The sequence below is a fragment of the Telmatherina bonti genome (assembly GCF_933228915.1).
Source record: "Telmatherina bonti genome assembly, chromosome: 16".
In the NCBI taxonomy this organism is placed as follows: Eukaryota; Metazoa; Chordata; class Actinopteri; order Atheriniformes; family Telmatherinidae; genus Telmatherina; species Telmatherina bonti.
The window spans coordinates 27,817,793-27,832,291 of NC_136614.1; the positions used below are offsets into that span (position 1 = coordinate 27,817,793).

The 14,499-nt window shown below is 39.2% G+C and overlaps 1 protein-coding gene across 1 annotated transcript in view; it reads left to right on the forward strand.

Moving 5' to 3' along the window:
• phip (PHIP subunit of CUL4-Ring ligase complex) overlaps nt 1–14,499 on the forward strand; it is a 34,240-nt gene that overhangs the window by 18,067 nt on the left and 1,674 nt on the right. The window contains exons 18-39 of the mRNA XM_079255268.1: nt 84–230; nt 2,764–2,947; nt 3,043–3,145; nt 3,267–3,404; nt 3,621–3,718; nt 3,820–4,027; nt 4,188–4,298; nt 4,564–4,671; nt 6,106–6,230; nt 6,556–6,638; nt 6,756–6,867; nt 8,627–8,688; nt 8,773–8,928; nt 9,552–9,672; nt 9,748–9,873; nt 11,379–11,454; nt 11,758–11,817; nt 11,967–12,119; nt 13,295–13,447; nt 13,723–13,919; nt 14,005–14,237; nt 14,353–14,496. Of these exons, the coding sequence (XP_079111394.1) occupies nt 84–230; nt 2,764–2,947; nt 3,043–3,145; nt 3,267–3,404; nt 3,621–3,718; nt 3,820–4,027; nt 4,188–4,298; nt 4,564–4,671; nt 6,106–6,230; nt 6,556–6,638; nt 6,756–6,867; nt 8,627–8,688; nt 8,773–8,928; nt 9,552–9,672; nt 9,748–9,873; nt 11,379–11,454; nt 11,758–11,817; nt 11,967–12,119; nt 13,295–13,447; nt 13,723–13,919; nt 14,005–14,237; nt 14,353–14,496 (2,898 nt within the window). The remainder of the gene's footprint in view (nt 1–83; nt 231–2,763; nt 2,948–3,042; nt 3,146–3,266; nt 3,405–3,620; nt 3,719–3,819; nt 4,028–4,187; nt 4,299–4,563; nt 4,672–6,105; nt 6,231–6,555; nt 6,639–6,755; nt 6,868–8,626; nt 8,689–8,772; nt 8,929–9,551; nt 9,673–9,747; nt 9,874–11,378; nt 11,455–11,757; nt 11,818–11,966; nt 12,120–13,294; nt 13,448–13,722; nt 13,920–14,004; nt 14,238–14,352; nt 14,497–14,499) is intronic.

A 14,499-nucleotide genomic window follows, 5' to 3' on the forward strand; every position in this document is an offset into this window, starting at 1 on the left:
AGCCTGGCAACAAGAAGAAGCAGAAGCTTCTCCTTAAATTCTTCTTTCATATTTCATGCTTCTGCTCGTCTGCTGTCTGTCAGGCTTGAACCAAGTGGTGAGCGAGCAGGCAGTGGATGGGCCCAGTCCTCTGGACACCATGATTCAGAGGCTGCAGCAGGAACAGGACCAAAGACTGGGAACCAATGATGCTTCTACAGTTACTGCAGCAAACATCAGGGCCAGCAGAGGTAAGATGCTACTGCAGGGTGGGCAGATTTTTGTGAAGGTTCACTTGCTTTTCAAATTAGTGTTATTATCTGCCTGCAGCTAAAACTGACCTCTATATGTTGTGGTTTTATAAGTGTAATAATGCAGGTTAAAACAGGATTATTTTCATCCCCTCCGATCATTTTTATAATTCAGTTTGTATGATTATAGTAATTATTACTCATTTATTATTGCTTACTCTGTAAAAGCTTTTCATACGGCAAGGATGACTTAAAGTATTCAGGATGGCTACCAGATATAACTACTGTACCACTTATGTAAACTAAACAAAGCTAGAAAAACTAAATCTAAAAGCAGTTGGTGTGTATGTGGTTATTACAGCCAGTATTGAGGTGTTTGTTTGCAAAGAAAAATCAATGCTACCCTCTTCTTCCGATGTTCATTGAAGAGCAGCCTGGCCTGGAGGAACAAGAAAAGTACATTATTTCATATAGGAAATAGGAAACATACAAAAAAAAATGTAGAAGTATTTAAAGTTGCCATTGGACAGGAAGCATAGAAAAGTTAAATAAATGAGAGACGACTGACAAAAAACTCAATCTTGGCCTGGTTTCCCTTCACTTGATGTTAAAAAAAAAAAACAAAAAAAAACAAAACAACAACTGTGTAAATAAAAAGTGAATTCAGTTATGTTCCTCACAGAACAAATGGATATAGTAAAATCATTGCCACGGGTTAGGTCCTTTATATCCTACATGTTTAGCTTAATGATACTGCTGCAATTGTTTTGGTTTAGTTTTAGCAGAACTTCCTCTAAACTCCAGAAAAACATCCATGCTTGTTCTTTTTTAAGTCAAAATGTCTGCCATGGTAAAAGGTTGATATCTTAAAATTTATTTCAGTCCAAACTGTGTTCTGAAATATTATTCATGATGATGTACCTATGATGAATTTTGATTTAATGTTGCCCGGATTTATTGACATCTTCTTTGTTTACACAGTTTATCATGTTTTAATCTAAGAGATGCATCTGACCCTTTGTGCTTGGATTTACTGAAGCGGGCAAATAATAAACAGAATGAATACATGTATGGGCCCTGCGATGGACTGGCGAGCTGTCCGGGGTGTGCCCTGCCTGTCGCCCAAAGCCAGCTGGGATAGGCTCCAGCTCCCGCTTATTCCTGAATTGGAATAAGCGGTTCAGAATATGAATGAATGAATGAATGAATACATGTATGTAGCAAAATATGTAAAATAATGAGAAGAAAATTAACCCAAAAGTCAGATTTTACTGCTGCTGTTTAGCTTCTCCTGGGATATCATGAAGTGCTCAGGAAAACAGCAACGTGGGGAAAAAAAAACCTATAAAAACCGTAAATAAAATGTAAATGGCAGCACAGATTTTTAATGTGACAGGTGCTGCATGATTCTTTCGTTATAAATCCATGTTGGTTTCAGATTTCCTGCATTAGCTAAGAATAAAATGACGGTTTACTTTCTGATAACGCCTTCCTGTGGCACTTTGGTCCATCACAAATTTGCATGTACATCTTCTTTGGAGTACCAATCACTGCTGGATCAAGCATAAAATAGAAGTAGTGATTCTATTCTGTCATAAACAATGACGCAGTTGGTAGTGAACTGTGTAAATGAATCAAAGCGTTTTGAATTTAAATGATCTCTTTCTTGATTTTCGTACTCCAGTAGTGAAACATCCATACATCTAAAACAGGGCTTGATAAACGGATCAATGTGACCGCACTTTACAGGCTTTAATCAGCTGCATTTTCCTGATGCCAAAACAGTTTGTACCAATCAGAAGGCGATGGTAAACCTGCCGTATAAAAGCCCTTCTGAGTACTCAGAAATTCAGATATGCTGTGAGACAATAAATCTTTGTATCAGTATCAATAGAAAACTGCTCAGTTTCTATCAGACGGGACGGAGAACAGAAAAGTGTTCTGCAGTAAAGTATTTAAATGCAGAAGATCAGAGTCATGTGCTCTGGGACTCTGTACCAACACGTAAGCATGCAGGAGGTTAGAAAGCTGCCCAAAGTGGGCTTCATTTAAAGAAAAGACATGTCTGAGTTTTTATTAGATAAGTTATGGATTCCATTATGTTTCTCAGCTTGTTTTAACTCAATAACTAACTTCCTGTTAAATCAAATTATTTTACTGAAGTTTTCCAGTGAAAGAGTTTCCAGTCTGACTTGTAGCAGTATATTGATTAATTGATCATACAGTAAACAGTAAAGTCAAATGGAATTTTTTTTTCTTTTTGTCATTTTTTATTCTGATTTACAATACACTGACTTACAAAATATATTTTACCATATTATGCATCATTATTTTTGTTGTATTTTCTCTTATATTTGTATCCTGGCTCACTCTTGGGATTATTTAAATTTTCAACCCCCCTTTGGGACACTGAGATGTTGGCACGTCAACAAGTTGACGGAATAATCAATGTCCTTTAACTGGCCTGTTTCTTTCATATTGCTGAAAAAGTGCAGGATTTTTTTTCCTTAAATTATGCTTTTTTTATTATCAGGATCTGTGGGTTCACCCACAGAGGTACACTCCCCACCCAACGTTGGTCTCCGACGCAGCGGACAGATTGAGGGTGTCCGACAGATGCACAGCAACGCCCCTCGCAGCCAGATGGCCACAGAGGGAGACCTAGTGGCCTGGAGCCGCAGGGTGCTGGTCCCTGAACTGGAGGATGCTTCAGTCAGGTAACTTTCCTGACAGGTTCTTGCATCAAATAAGACTGTGAACCAAAATGTAAGTTATTGCTTAAATAAACATTATAATCTGTGCATGTTTGCAGGAGGCAAGTGAACTGGCGCGAGGCTAAGGGGGAAGAGGAGATCAATATCTATCAGTCAGAAAGGAGGAGACGGACAATCCACTCTCTCCCCAAAGAGAGCAGAGTATGTGAGCTCTCGACAGGAGCTGCTGTTTTACCTCTCAGATTTTTTTTTTTTTTTTTTAACCCACTAACACACTGTATTGCATTGTTTCCACTAAGCCTCCACCACTGTGTGTTTGCAGGGTCATCCAACTTCAGAATGTGTTGTGGAGGAGGGGAGGAAGAGCCAGGGGAACCACGGCTATCACACTCGGGCTACGATGGAAGAGAGCAGTCGTCAGAGTGCTGAAGGTGCCGATGACGATGATAGCACCTCGGAGGTACAGAATGCTCTGCTTTGTTTCAGTTTCAGCCTTTAGTTTTCTCAAGTGGAATTTTAAAGCGTACATTTATTAATTTTTAATCTTTTTATTGACTTTTTTTTGTCTTCTTTCCACCTTTTTTTTTTTTAAGCTCTTCTTACATGGCACTTACTTTAGATTTCCTTTTATATCTATATTTATTGCTTACTAACGTAAAATATTGTGCATGTTAAGGGAGAGGTGGAGGTTCGGCAAATTAACGGACACTCCTCAGAGGATGACAAGGAAGAGGAAGAAAAGGAGCCCTGGCCAGATGACCACAGCAGTTCAAGGTAATATTCCTACAACATCTCTACATATACATTTAGATGAAATATTCAAATGAAAATGTGACATGAGCATATTTTTTTACATACGTGTTTTAAATACACAGCGATTACTCCAGTGATTATTCTGACTGGACGGCGGATGCTGGGATCAACCTGGAGCCGCCCAAGAAGAGCGTCAAGGTGAAAAAGAAAAGTAGTGGCTCTGAGGAGGATGGAGAAAAGAAGCGAGAGGGGAAGAAGGAGAAGAAGAAAGAAAAACCAGACAAAGATGGTGCACTGCCAAAGAAGAAGACGCCAAAGGAGAAGAGGAAGGTTTGTTATCAGTAATTCACAAATTTCTGATTACTGGATTTCCTGTTCCGGGAAGACTGATGTGAAGTCACTGCGTGATTCAGTTATCCCCATTCGTTTGCATTTGTGACCCATTGCAGTGTGTGTGTGTGCAGTTTTGATACTGTTGTGTGTCTTTCAGAGGACTGAGTTACAGGAGCAAGGCCTAACCCTGGAAGAATGGCTTCCCTCCGCCTGGATCACAGACACAGTCCCCAGGAGATGCCCTTATATACCCCAGATGGGTGACGAGGTACACGGCATTGCATGTGCACCACATGGCTGCTTACACCAAAACACTGACTTTTATTTTACACAACAACGAGACCAAACTCAGTTCTCTGATGCTTTAATGTTCATACAACACAAAAACAAGAGGCGGTTACAGAAGTTGTTTCATGTATGTGACAAACACGCTTTCTGTCTTTAATTAGTCTTTAGTTGAGACACGGGACATTTATATTTCTACAAGCTGCAGTTAAAGAAATGATCTTTTTAATATTTGTGATTGTGCACAGGTGTACTACTTCCGACAGGGTCATGAAGCGTATGTGGAAATGGCCAAACAAAAAAAGATTTACAGCATCAACCCTAAGAAACAGCCCTGGCATAAGATGGAACTACGGGTGAGAAACAGTTCGACAAAGACGGATCTAACACTCCCTGAAGAGGGACTTGTGTTTCTTTGTTTTTGTTTTTTTTTTTGTGGGCCCACATTCACTGAGGAGAAGTCTATGACGTCTACATGGAGGAAGTACATGCAGTGATAGCCAGTGCTCACTAAATCAAGAGCAAGTGAAAACGTCCCTGTAGTACAAAACATGCATCAGCTGTAAGCCGTTTGAGATCCAACATTTTCTGTGGCTTTTCTCCGTTAAGAATGCTGACTGCACATAATAATGACAGAAAATGAGCCCAAAGGGAATTGGAAAAGAAATGAGACAATCTTCCTGAGAATATATTTCACTACTAGGAATTCATGCACAGTTCCAGCCTATAAGCTGAGTCACACACTGATGTTCTTCCTGCACACCTCATCATGGTCTGCCATCATCATCATCATCATCATCATCATCAGAGTGCTGGTCTGATTTCACTATTAATTTTTTTTGTCTTAAAAATGTCTGTACATTAAGAACAGTTTTGGCTCTGCAGGTATTGTCTCTGTAAAAGAAGAATCCTACCACTCGTGTTGAAATTGCAAAATCTAGGTATACAGCACAATGCATTAAAAGCATTCATTCTATGGCATTACTTCTGAGAATATCTGGGAAAAACTATCTCAACCTCCACACAGCTTAATCCTGCTTGAGTTTGGTGTTTTATTTTTAACAATAGAAGCAATACAACACTGCACTTAAGACAAAGTATGAATCTGAAAGGAAAAAAAACAAAAAAAACAAGATTAAATTTGCTGGCAGAAGAATATTTTTTATTTAATTAAATCATTAGACTTTTATTCAGGAAGAGCAAAATATGACAGTAGTCCATAGGATGCAGCTAAACTATTTTTAAATATCAATTTCCCAGATTACAATGAGTCTACTTTGCCTCAAACCATTTTATAGAAGCTTTGCTTGAGAAGATGACGGCGTTTCTGGATCCCGTTCACATATTTTACTTTGCATAATTTGCGGATGGCATAGTGAACTGTAATTCTGAAATTATTCCAGCTGTTTTTCGCTAACTGTTGAACTTCTACACACTTTCTCTAAGGTGCACCGTTTACACACACTAGTGTGACAGACTTCTACTCAGTTAAGCCAGATATTCGCAGCAAATTGTCTGCGCGGCTTTTCCTCTCTCTCTTTTTTTTTTTTTTTAAATTTTTTCTTTTGTAACGCACATCTGCTGCTGTCAGCAAATTCATAAGTTTTCTTTTTTTGCTAAGATGATAAAACGTCTCACTTAACATATTTTTTTTCCTTTACAATCTGTTTTCAACTTTTTTTTTTTTTTTTTTTTAAACTGGGTTTGAACATCACTGGTTTGTATCTGAACATAATATCTCTCTGTCATGTTCATTTGTATTTTCTTTTTTATATTTTTGGGGTCTTTAGGAGCAGGAGTTGATGAAGATAGTCGGCATTAAGTATGAGGTTGGTTTGCCCACTCTGTGCTGTCTGAAGCTTGCTTTTCTGGACCCCGACACTGGCAAGCTGACAGGTGGATCTTTCTCCATGAAGTAAGTACCTGACTCTACACATGACTAAATGTTGCTGCAAATGAATGCATTGTACGGAGATATGGCAATTATTTCTCACCTCTTCAGATTAAATGATGGCCTCTTTCTAATATGGCATGCTGAATTATAATGTGACACCTGTTGGGCTTGATTAAGCTCTGGGTTTAGAAGTCACCATCAAGGGAATCTATAAAACTCAAAATCAAGTTAAACATTTTTAAATAAATACTGATCTTAGCGTTATTGTGTGACAAGTAGAGAATTGAGGCAGTGTTGAGGAATGTGTGCTGCACACTATTTTGGGCTGTATTCTTTGTTCTTGCAGGTACCACGACATGCCGGATGTAATTGACTTCCTGGTTTTGCGGCAGCAGTTTGACAACGCCAGAAAGAGGCAGTGGAGCATAGGTCAGACCTTTTTGATAAACTTGCAGCACTAGAATCTATTATTAAACATGTTATATACGATATGTGGCTTTTGGTGAAGACCTGAAAAAACTTTTTGGTGTGTGTGTGTGTGCAAAGGTGACAGGTTTCGGTCAGTCATTGACGATGCCTGGTGGTTTGGGACCATCGAGAGCCAGGAGCCCTACCAGCCCCAGTATTCTGACAGCTTGTTCCAGTGCTATAATGTTTGGTATGCCCACAGCTTGGATTATGTCCATTCAGACTAATGTTCAGTGTGATGAAATGCTTGTATTTGCGCTAGTAATAAGCCAAGTGGTCCAGAGTTTTTAAACAAATGAAAGTACTGAGAGTACCTGTATTGATAAATGGCACTCAAGTATAAAAGATCAGAAATGCAAGAATGTTGTTTCATGGGAAAAATGTTGAAATGAGAAAAAAACTAGACCTGAATAAATTAGATTGATGGTGTGGAGAAAAAGAAGGTAAAATAAAGTCGGACATTTTCTGTTTTGAGATTTTGTACCTGCTGCAGGAGCAGTGGGCTCATACAGTACATCTAAAAGATGTTCACACTCTTGTTGAAATGCTGTTCTGTAAAACTGAACATAATCTTTTGTGGATGGAGTGTGAGGTATAGTACAAAAAGCTGGTTGCATAAGTGGGCAAACTTATGAAAATACATACGAAATGTCCCAACATTCAACCTCTTGAGTCCACCAGCACGGAACAGCTTGATTTGGCAATATTTGCCCACTTTGAAAAATTGTTCAGATGGAGAGGGCACAGGCCCCCCAGAAGTGTTCTGTTGCAGGGATGGTCAACTCCAGTCCAGTGGATTATAAATGTTGCACAGCTCGAATACACCTGATTCATCATGAATGCTTCTGCTCAACAATTTGTTTTCAAGCGTGTTGACCCATTGATCTGATTCTATTCTTTTGCTTTTGATTCTGCAAAGTGTTTTTCTTTTTTCAACCAAACTTACAATTTGGAATTGAGACAAAATGGTGACACATTTTCCCATTTACATTTTCTATTTTATTCTCTTTTAAAACTGCTGCCCGTCTTTCTTAGACAATGAAAAAGAAATCCATCCTCTGACCTGACATGGAGAATCCAGGAGATTGTGGTCATATTTAGAACAAAAACGGCACTTGCCAGAAATGTCTGCTGCTCTTTTAGTGCTGCTGGAGGTCTTTTGGCAGCCTCCCTGACCAGTTTTCTTCCATCTTTTTTTATCGCTTTTAAGGAGAACGTCCAGTTCTTTGCTGTGTTAGTGTTGTCCAAAAATTTCTCCAGTTCATATTGACTATCTTTATTATGTTCCATGGTATATCTAATGCTAAAGAAAATTTTATTACCCTTCTTTTGATTGTTATTCAGTACTGCAATACCTTTTAACATTACCAAAAGAAAACTAGTACGTTGTAGGAAAATGCTGCTTTTTTTGGGGTCAACCCTTTTTTCCGTCAACACCACTAAGGCTGGTTAGTTCAATAAATAATTAATTGCAAAAATTATGTGTTACTTTGTCACCTTTGGTTCTGGCTTTGTGTGGCAAATATTCACAATGTGTACTGCTCATTTCATTCAATGACATTGTGGTTTGACATTTACACTCCATGTCTACTTAAAAACAAAAGACTGTTTTAATTATAATGAATTACATGTAACACTCTAGTTGGATCCATATCAAGAAAATGCATTGAAATAAGTTTATAGGGATTATGTTGCTGGGATGTTCTCCCATAGGCCCCATTACCCACAGAAATGTGTGATGATTCATCGGCACAAACTGTTGCTTCCCTTTGTTTCCAGTGTTTACGATACATTTGTAAGCTCATAATTTTCCTTTAAAAATAATCAGTGCTTTCAATTTAGATTTATTTGATCCAACTTGTTAAGAAAATGTAAAATATATTGTCAAACCAAAAATAACAAGAAGTGATGTTTGCTGAGATTTCACATCTGTTTCACTTTCTATCCAGCTGGGATAATGGAGACACAGAAAAGATGAGTCCTTGGGACATGGAGCTCATCCCTGACGATGGTAGGTATTCACCATCATGCGTCCACACTACGGCCCTGTTTGTTTCCACTCTTTAAAATAAGGAGTTCTCTTCTGTCTTTGCAGCCACGTTTCCTGACGAGTTGGGCCTGAGCGTCCCACTGACAGAAGAGGAGCAAAAGGAGCTGCTATACGTCCCTCTGGATGGAGAATGGGGCTGCCGCATGCGTGCAGAGGAATGTGAACGCATCATCAAGGCCATCGACCAGCTCTGCACACTCGGTATGATGTCATCAAGCCTTGTTTGAAAATGATATGGAAATGTTGTGTGAATATGGGGGATGTGACGTTGAGCCAGTGAGGCGCATTTCTTGTAAATGAGCAACAGCAGTGTTACTTCTCATAACATGAGTCAGCACTCTGAGCTCATCAGCATAAGCCTGGATCTCATGGTTAAAGGAATAAGCTGCTAACTTACTGAGCTAAAAACAGAGTGCTGTGTCTTCCCATTAAGTGATGTAATGTCATTTTAGACAAAGACTATGGCTTACTGCAATCCTGTGTTAAAAAATCAGCCTGCAGACTCCCCCTAGTGGAAGTTTGGGGGATTAAAACCAAATAAACCTCACTGATTATCTCTTAATGTACCACCTACATCTTTAGTTGCAGCTGGTTTACACAATTTGGTTCTCTCTGAATGCCATAATTTAGCTTGACAGACTATTTTTTTTTCCTTAAATATATACAAAAGTAGCCTCGCTTTTTGCTGCTTTAGGTTAAACATACATCCTCGCATCCTCATGCCATTTTGTTGTAGATGTTTTACCATAAAAGCTGAAATCACCCAAATATTCCCTTTTTTTTGTAACAATCTTCCAACCATACAAAAAAATGGGCCCCTTCAGATGTGGCAGCACCATTTGCCTTCCCAGTGGACCTGCAGGCCTACCCGACATACTGCACTGTAGTGGCCTATGTTACCGACCTCAGCACCATACGCCAAAGGCTTGTGAATCGCTTCTACAGGTACCTCACCGCAGGTTAAGGCGAAGGAATCGGTGTTATATGTGCGATATTAACACAGTTGTGTCATCATTTCAGACGGCTTTCCTCTCTGATGTGGGAGGTGCGTTATATAGAACACAACGCCCAGACGTTCAACGAGCCGGGATCTTTCATCGTCACCACCGCTAAGTTCTGCTCTGACCTCATGCTGGCATTCATCAAGTGAGTATATGTAATGACATGTGGAGTGTCATTACAGAACTTTGTACCATGGTCATTGAGAATTTCAGTGCCAAATGGTGTGCATTATTTTTATATATGCACACTTGGTTCGGGCAAGTTAAATCACTTTAAATCACTCCGTTACCGGTGTCACTATAGCAACGTGTGTAGCTGGCTTTTGACAAATGAATGAGAGAAACTTGCTGTAGCTTGACAGCAGTTGTTTAGCATAAAAAGAACATTGAGGCTAACATAAAATTGTTCCTGTACTTATTTAGCGAGTTTCAGAAAAGAAATAAACATTTGTTATCAAATGTTTATTTTGTGGGACCATGGAATAAGCAGATTAAACAACTCTGACCTGTGCATTAAAAACGTGTAATGCACGGGTCAGAGTTGTTTAATCCTTACTGTAAATGTCATTTATATAGTAATTTTGATTAATAAGTAAATATTTAACTTTAGATATCCAATATAGACCTTGTTTTAAAGACACACTCAACAACTTCTGCAATTTTTCCAGCGACGTGACCACTATTGACGATTAATTCATAGGACTGTATATGTTTTCGTCCCGATTCGATTCTGATTTTTTTTGGGTGCCGATTCGATTGAAATTGTGATTCTCATGATTCCTCAATATTGCTGATTTTTGTAGATTAAAAACAAACAAAAAGAAATGTACAAAACTTTTTTTTTTACTTGTCATTTCTCTTTATTTAAATGAGGAAAAAAAAAACACACAGTAGCCAGACCATCATTCTGCTGCTATAATGCCCAAGAAGACAAGTAAAAAGATCAATAAAAACAATAAAAATGACAAAAAATTTTTTATTATGGTTTATTTTAAAAAAAAAAAATTAAAATTCTTAATCTATTTTAAAATTGTGAAGCAAAACATCTCAGTATTTGATTTTTTTCAATTCGATTTTCCCACCCCTACTAATTCACCATCCATCTTTCATCCTACTTGTACTGTGAGCCAATTCTTCTGTCCCTTTCTGTCTTTCTTTGTCTTTTTCCTCTGTCTTCTTTCATTTCTTTGCTAAATCAGTAATGGTGCATGTTCAAAATAGCCAGTATGTTTATATCTGTGTGTAGTGAAAATCAGCTGCAACATCACACTCATCTCCTGGATAAAAATAAATTTTATAGCGGGGTTTCTCAGCCTCAGGACACTGCTGCGTAGTTAAGGCACCACAAATATGCATAATAGATGTCGCTGTGCAATGAAACGAGTGCAGAACACAAAGTTTTAAGGTTGGAAAGTTTTGTAATGCAACTTTAACTAAAAAAAAAAAAAAAAAAAAAAAGGATAAAGGTTTCTGTTTTGTGTGTTAGATATAAGTTTGTAGTTTGTTTTCTTAATTAAACATTAGAGTTGAGAAACCCAGATAGCTGGAAAGAAAATTGAACTATTTCAGCTTAATTACCATTTTGAACACCATAACTTAGATAGTGGATTACCTTCTGATCTTTTCTCGTTTTCCTTACTTCTCTCACAGGGACCAAAGTCTAACAGACCTCATGCCTCTCTACAAAACCATGAAGAAGGCCACTTTCTCAGACTCTGAAGATGAGGTGTGTTTGCATGCACACTGAGCATATTTACACTGCGTTTGATTTGAATTTTATATTGATCATCATCATTACCAGCAATATGAACATGCATGGCTTCTCTCATGTACGCGATACTTCTTCATTCCTTCATAAAGATGCATTGGATTACATGTAATGCATAACAATGTCTGATAATGAGCAGAATCTGTTTTTATAAATGATGTGTGGAGGGTATGAGGCAGCAGCATTTTGTTGCAGATCAGCAATGAATCACTTTTAGTGGATAAGTGTGTTGACTTTATTGTTTTCTTTTCTCCAACGTAGGATGATGAAGAAGAGGATGAAGATATTAATACTCCTGGCACATCCACAAGAAACCACAAGGTGACATAACTGACAGCTTCCGTGTTTCTATATGTCTAAGATGGTAGTTCATGGAGGGAAACAAAAGAAACTTTGTGATGTCTGACAATCCAAACAATCACCTATCACAGTTTTTTTTTTTTTTTTTTTCTTTTCCTTTTTGTGTCCAGGGCCGTCGACCCATACAACGACAACTGCGAACTCGTCCTCCTTTGTACGATCCTCATGCCTGGAGGGGGCGCTGTAAAGAGTTGTTGGACCTCATTTTTCAGTGTGAAGATTCGGAACCATTCAGAGAACCTGTGGACTTACAAGAATACCCGGTACTTATGCGATGAAAACTCGATTTATCTAATGGCTTGCATCTATATTGTGTGTGTGTGTGTGTGTGTGTGTGTGTGTGTGTGTGTGTGTGTGTGTGTGTGTGTTTGTATGCAAGTCAAGAGGAAATCCATTTTGTCCTATTGGAATCTCTAAAATCCCAAAAATAAAAGTTAGACTTTTTGTTTATTTCCTTCCTCTAGTCTGGCATTAATTTCTGTCTCAAAAAGAAAGAAGGTAATTAATTTTAGAGAGGCTGCCGTCTGTGCAGGAAGCTAATTAAATAGAAAACAAGATGGGCAAACTACAAGCCTGGAAGTCAAACTGATGACATCCACCTTACTGTTGGGATTTTTAAACACTGATATTCATCATTACTGCAGACAGCATGCAAAGTGACACGTGTCATCTTTCACAGTTCTGACCTACGTCTTCTACCTTTCCTGCCCCTTATTCATTCATACCATTCAGTCACAGTATTTCCATGTGCATGTTACGTAAAACAGGACGAGAAAAAAGCTAAAATTTATCTTTCCTATTGCTGCTTAGAAATTAGAACTTTATTAATCCCCAAAGGACAATTTGTTTTCCATAGTCCACCAAGACCAAGGACAGATTATCCAATGGGCATGTTGGGCATGGGCCCAGGGGCCCTCATACACTTGGGGCCCATGTTGGGCAAACACCAGCAATTTGCACATGAAACAAAATGTACATAAAAGTCAGATAGTTACACCACAGTGTAGTGTATTGCTATTGGTACCACTGGCTGAGAGATGTTAGAAATGTTGTTTCAGTGTATCATTCAGTTTTCGCAATATTGCGGTGGGGAAGGGGGCCCCTGCAACACTCTGGGCCCAGGGACTTGTTCACTTTTAATCCGCCCTTGACCAAGACCATACTGTCACCCCTAAAGAAGCTAAAAAGAAATATTTTCAGAGATGGATATCAAATCAGTGCATTGATGGAGGCACCTTGCAGCAAGTTGATGCAGCTCAATCAGATGCCCTAAACAGATGCAATACAGTTGCATAACTAAGATCAATCTAATACATATAAAAATGTATTTTAATCCAATTTAAATAAATCCACTCTGAGTGAAATCTGATAAAAACTTAGTGTTTATTGTTCTCTTTATTTTATTTGGCTCTTCTTTGCTTCCTTCTACTTCTCCTAGGACTACCTGCAAATAGTTGACTCTCCGATGGACTTTGGGACGGTTCTTAACACGCTGACTGAAGGAAAATATCAATCTCCCATCGAGCTCTGCAAAGATGTCAGACTCATTTTTAGCAATTCCAAAGCTTACACACCCAGTAAGAAGTCCCGGGTAAGAGGAAAACACACACACACACAAACATTTACATCCCTGCTACTGCATGCATATATAATTAGCAAGCACTTATTAATGGTTACTCCACATGAATCATGTTTAGTGTTGTTTAGAACTTAGGACTGTCCTATCCACCTTATAGAAATGGTTATCTAAATGTGGAAATTGATATCGTGTATGTCTTTCTGTCTTCTGTCAACACACAGTTCCCCCCCACTGTGGGATCAATAAAATCCTATCTTAGTAATTTATCATGTTTCTTGTTTTTCCAGATATACAGCATGAGTCTGAGGCTTTCCGCGCTGTTTGAGGAGCATGTCAGCTCCATCCTAGCTGACTACAAGGCCATCCATGGTCTGACAGATAAACTGACCAGACAGACACGACACACTGCAGACAGACAAACACGACATGCAATGAAACGGAGGAGGAGGAGAAGTGAGTCACCTGCCAGCAGCAATGCGTCCAGGTAAAATAATTTTTTTCTAAGTTGTTGGAACTAATTAAAAACAGAAATGAAGGTTGTCAGCACTTCCTTCTCTTCCTGATTGTAGCCCAGAGAGAAAGAGGCGGGTTTCCTCCAGGGCGACTGCAAAGAGGGAACCTTCCCCAGCTCCGTCACGACCCCCCTCTCTGAGACAGAGCATCCCACAGAAAACGCCACCTCAGCTGGTCAACGGGCGGGCAGACACACCGGCTCCAGGGCGTACACGTAGCGCTGCACGCCAACATACAAACTCTTCCCCATCATCAAATAACATCCCAAACAACACGCCGAGCACAGCAGGTCAGACTGAAAACCACTTAAACCACCTAAACTGTTTGTATTTTTCTAGTCTCCTGCACGAGTTGTTTCAATCCTAACCAGCCGCTCAACAATCTTACCTTTTTTCTCTTCTCAGAGTCTTCTCGCACGTTGCGGGCTCATAATTCTGTGTCGGTTTCCGCTTCGCCGGCTCCCGAAAAGCCATCGCTCTCTCAACCCGCAGAGAGTAGTGGCGGAAGCACTCGCCGGAAACTCAGGACGCCTGTGCGACACAGATCCGGTT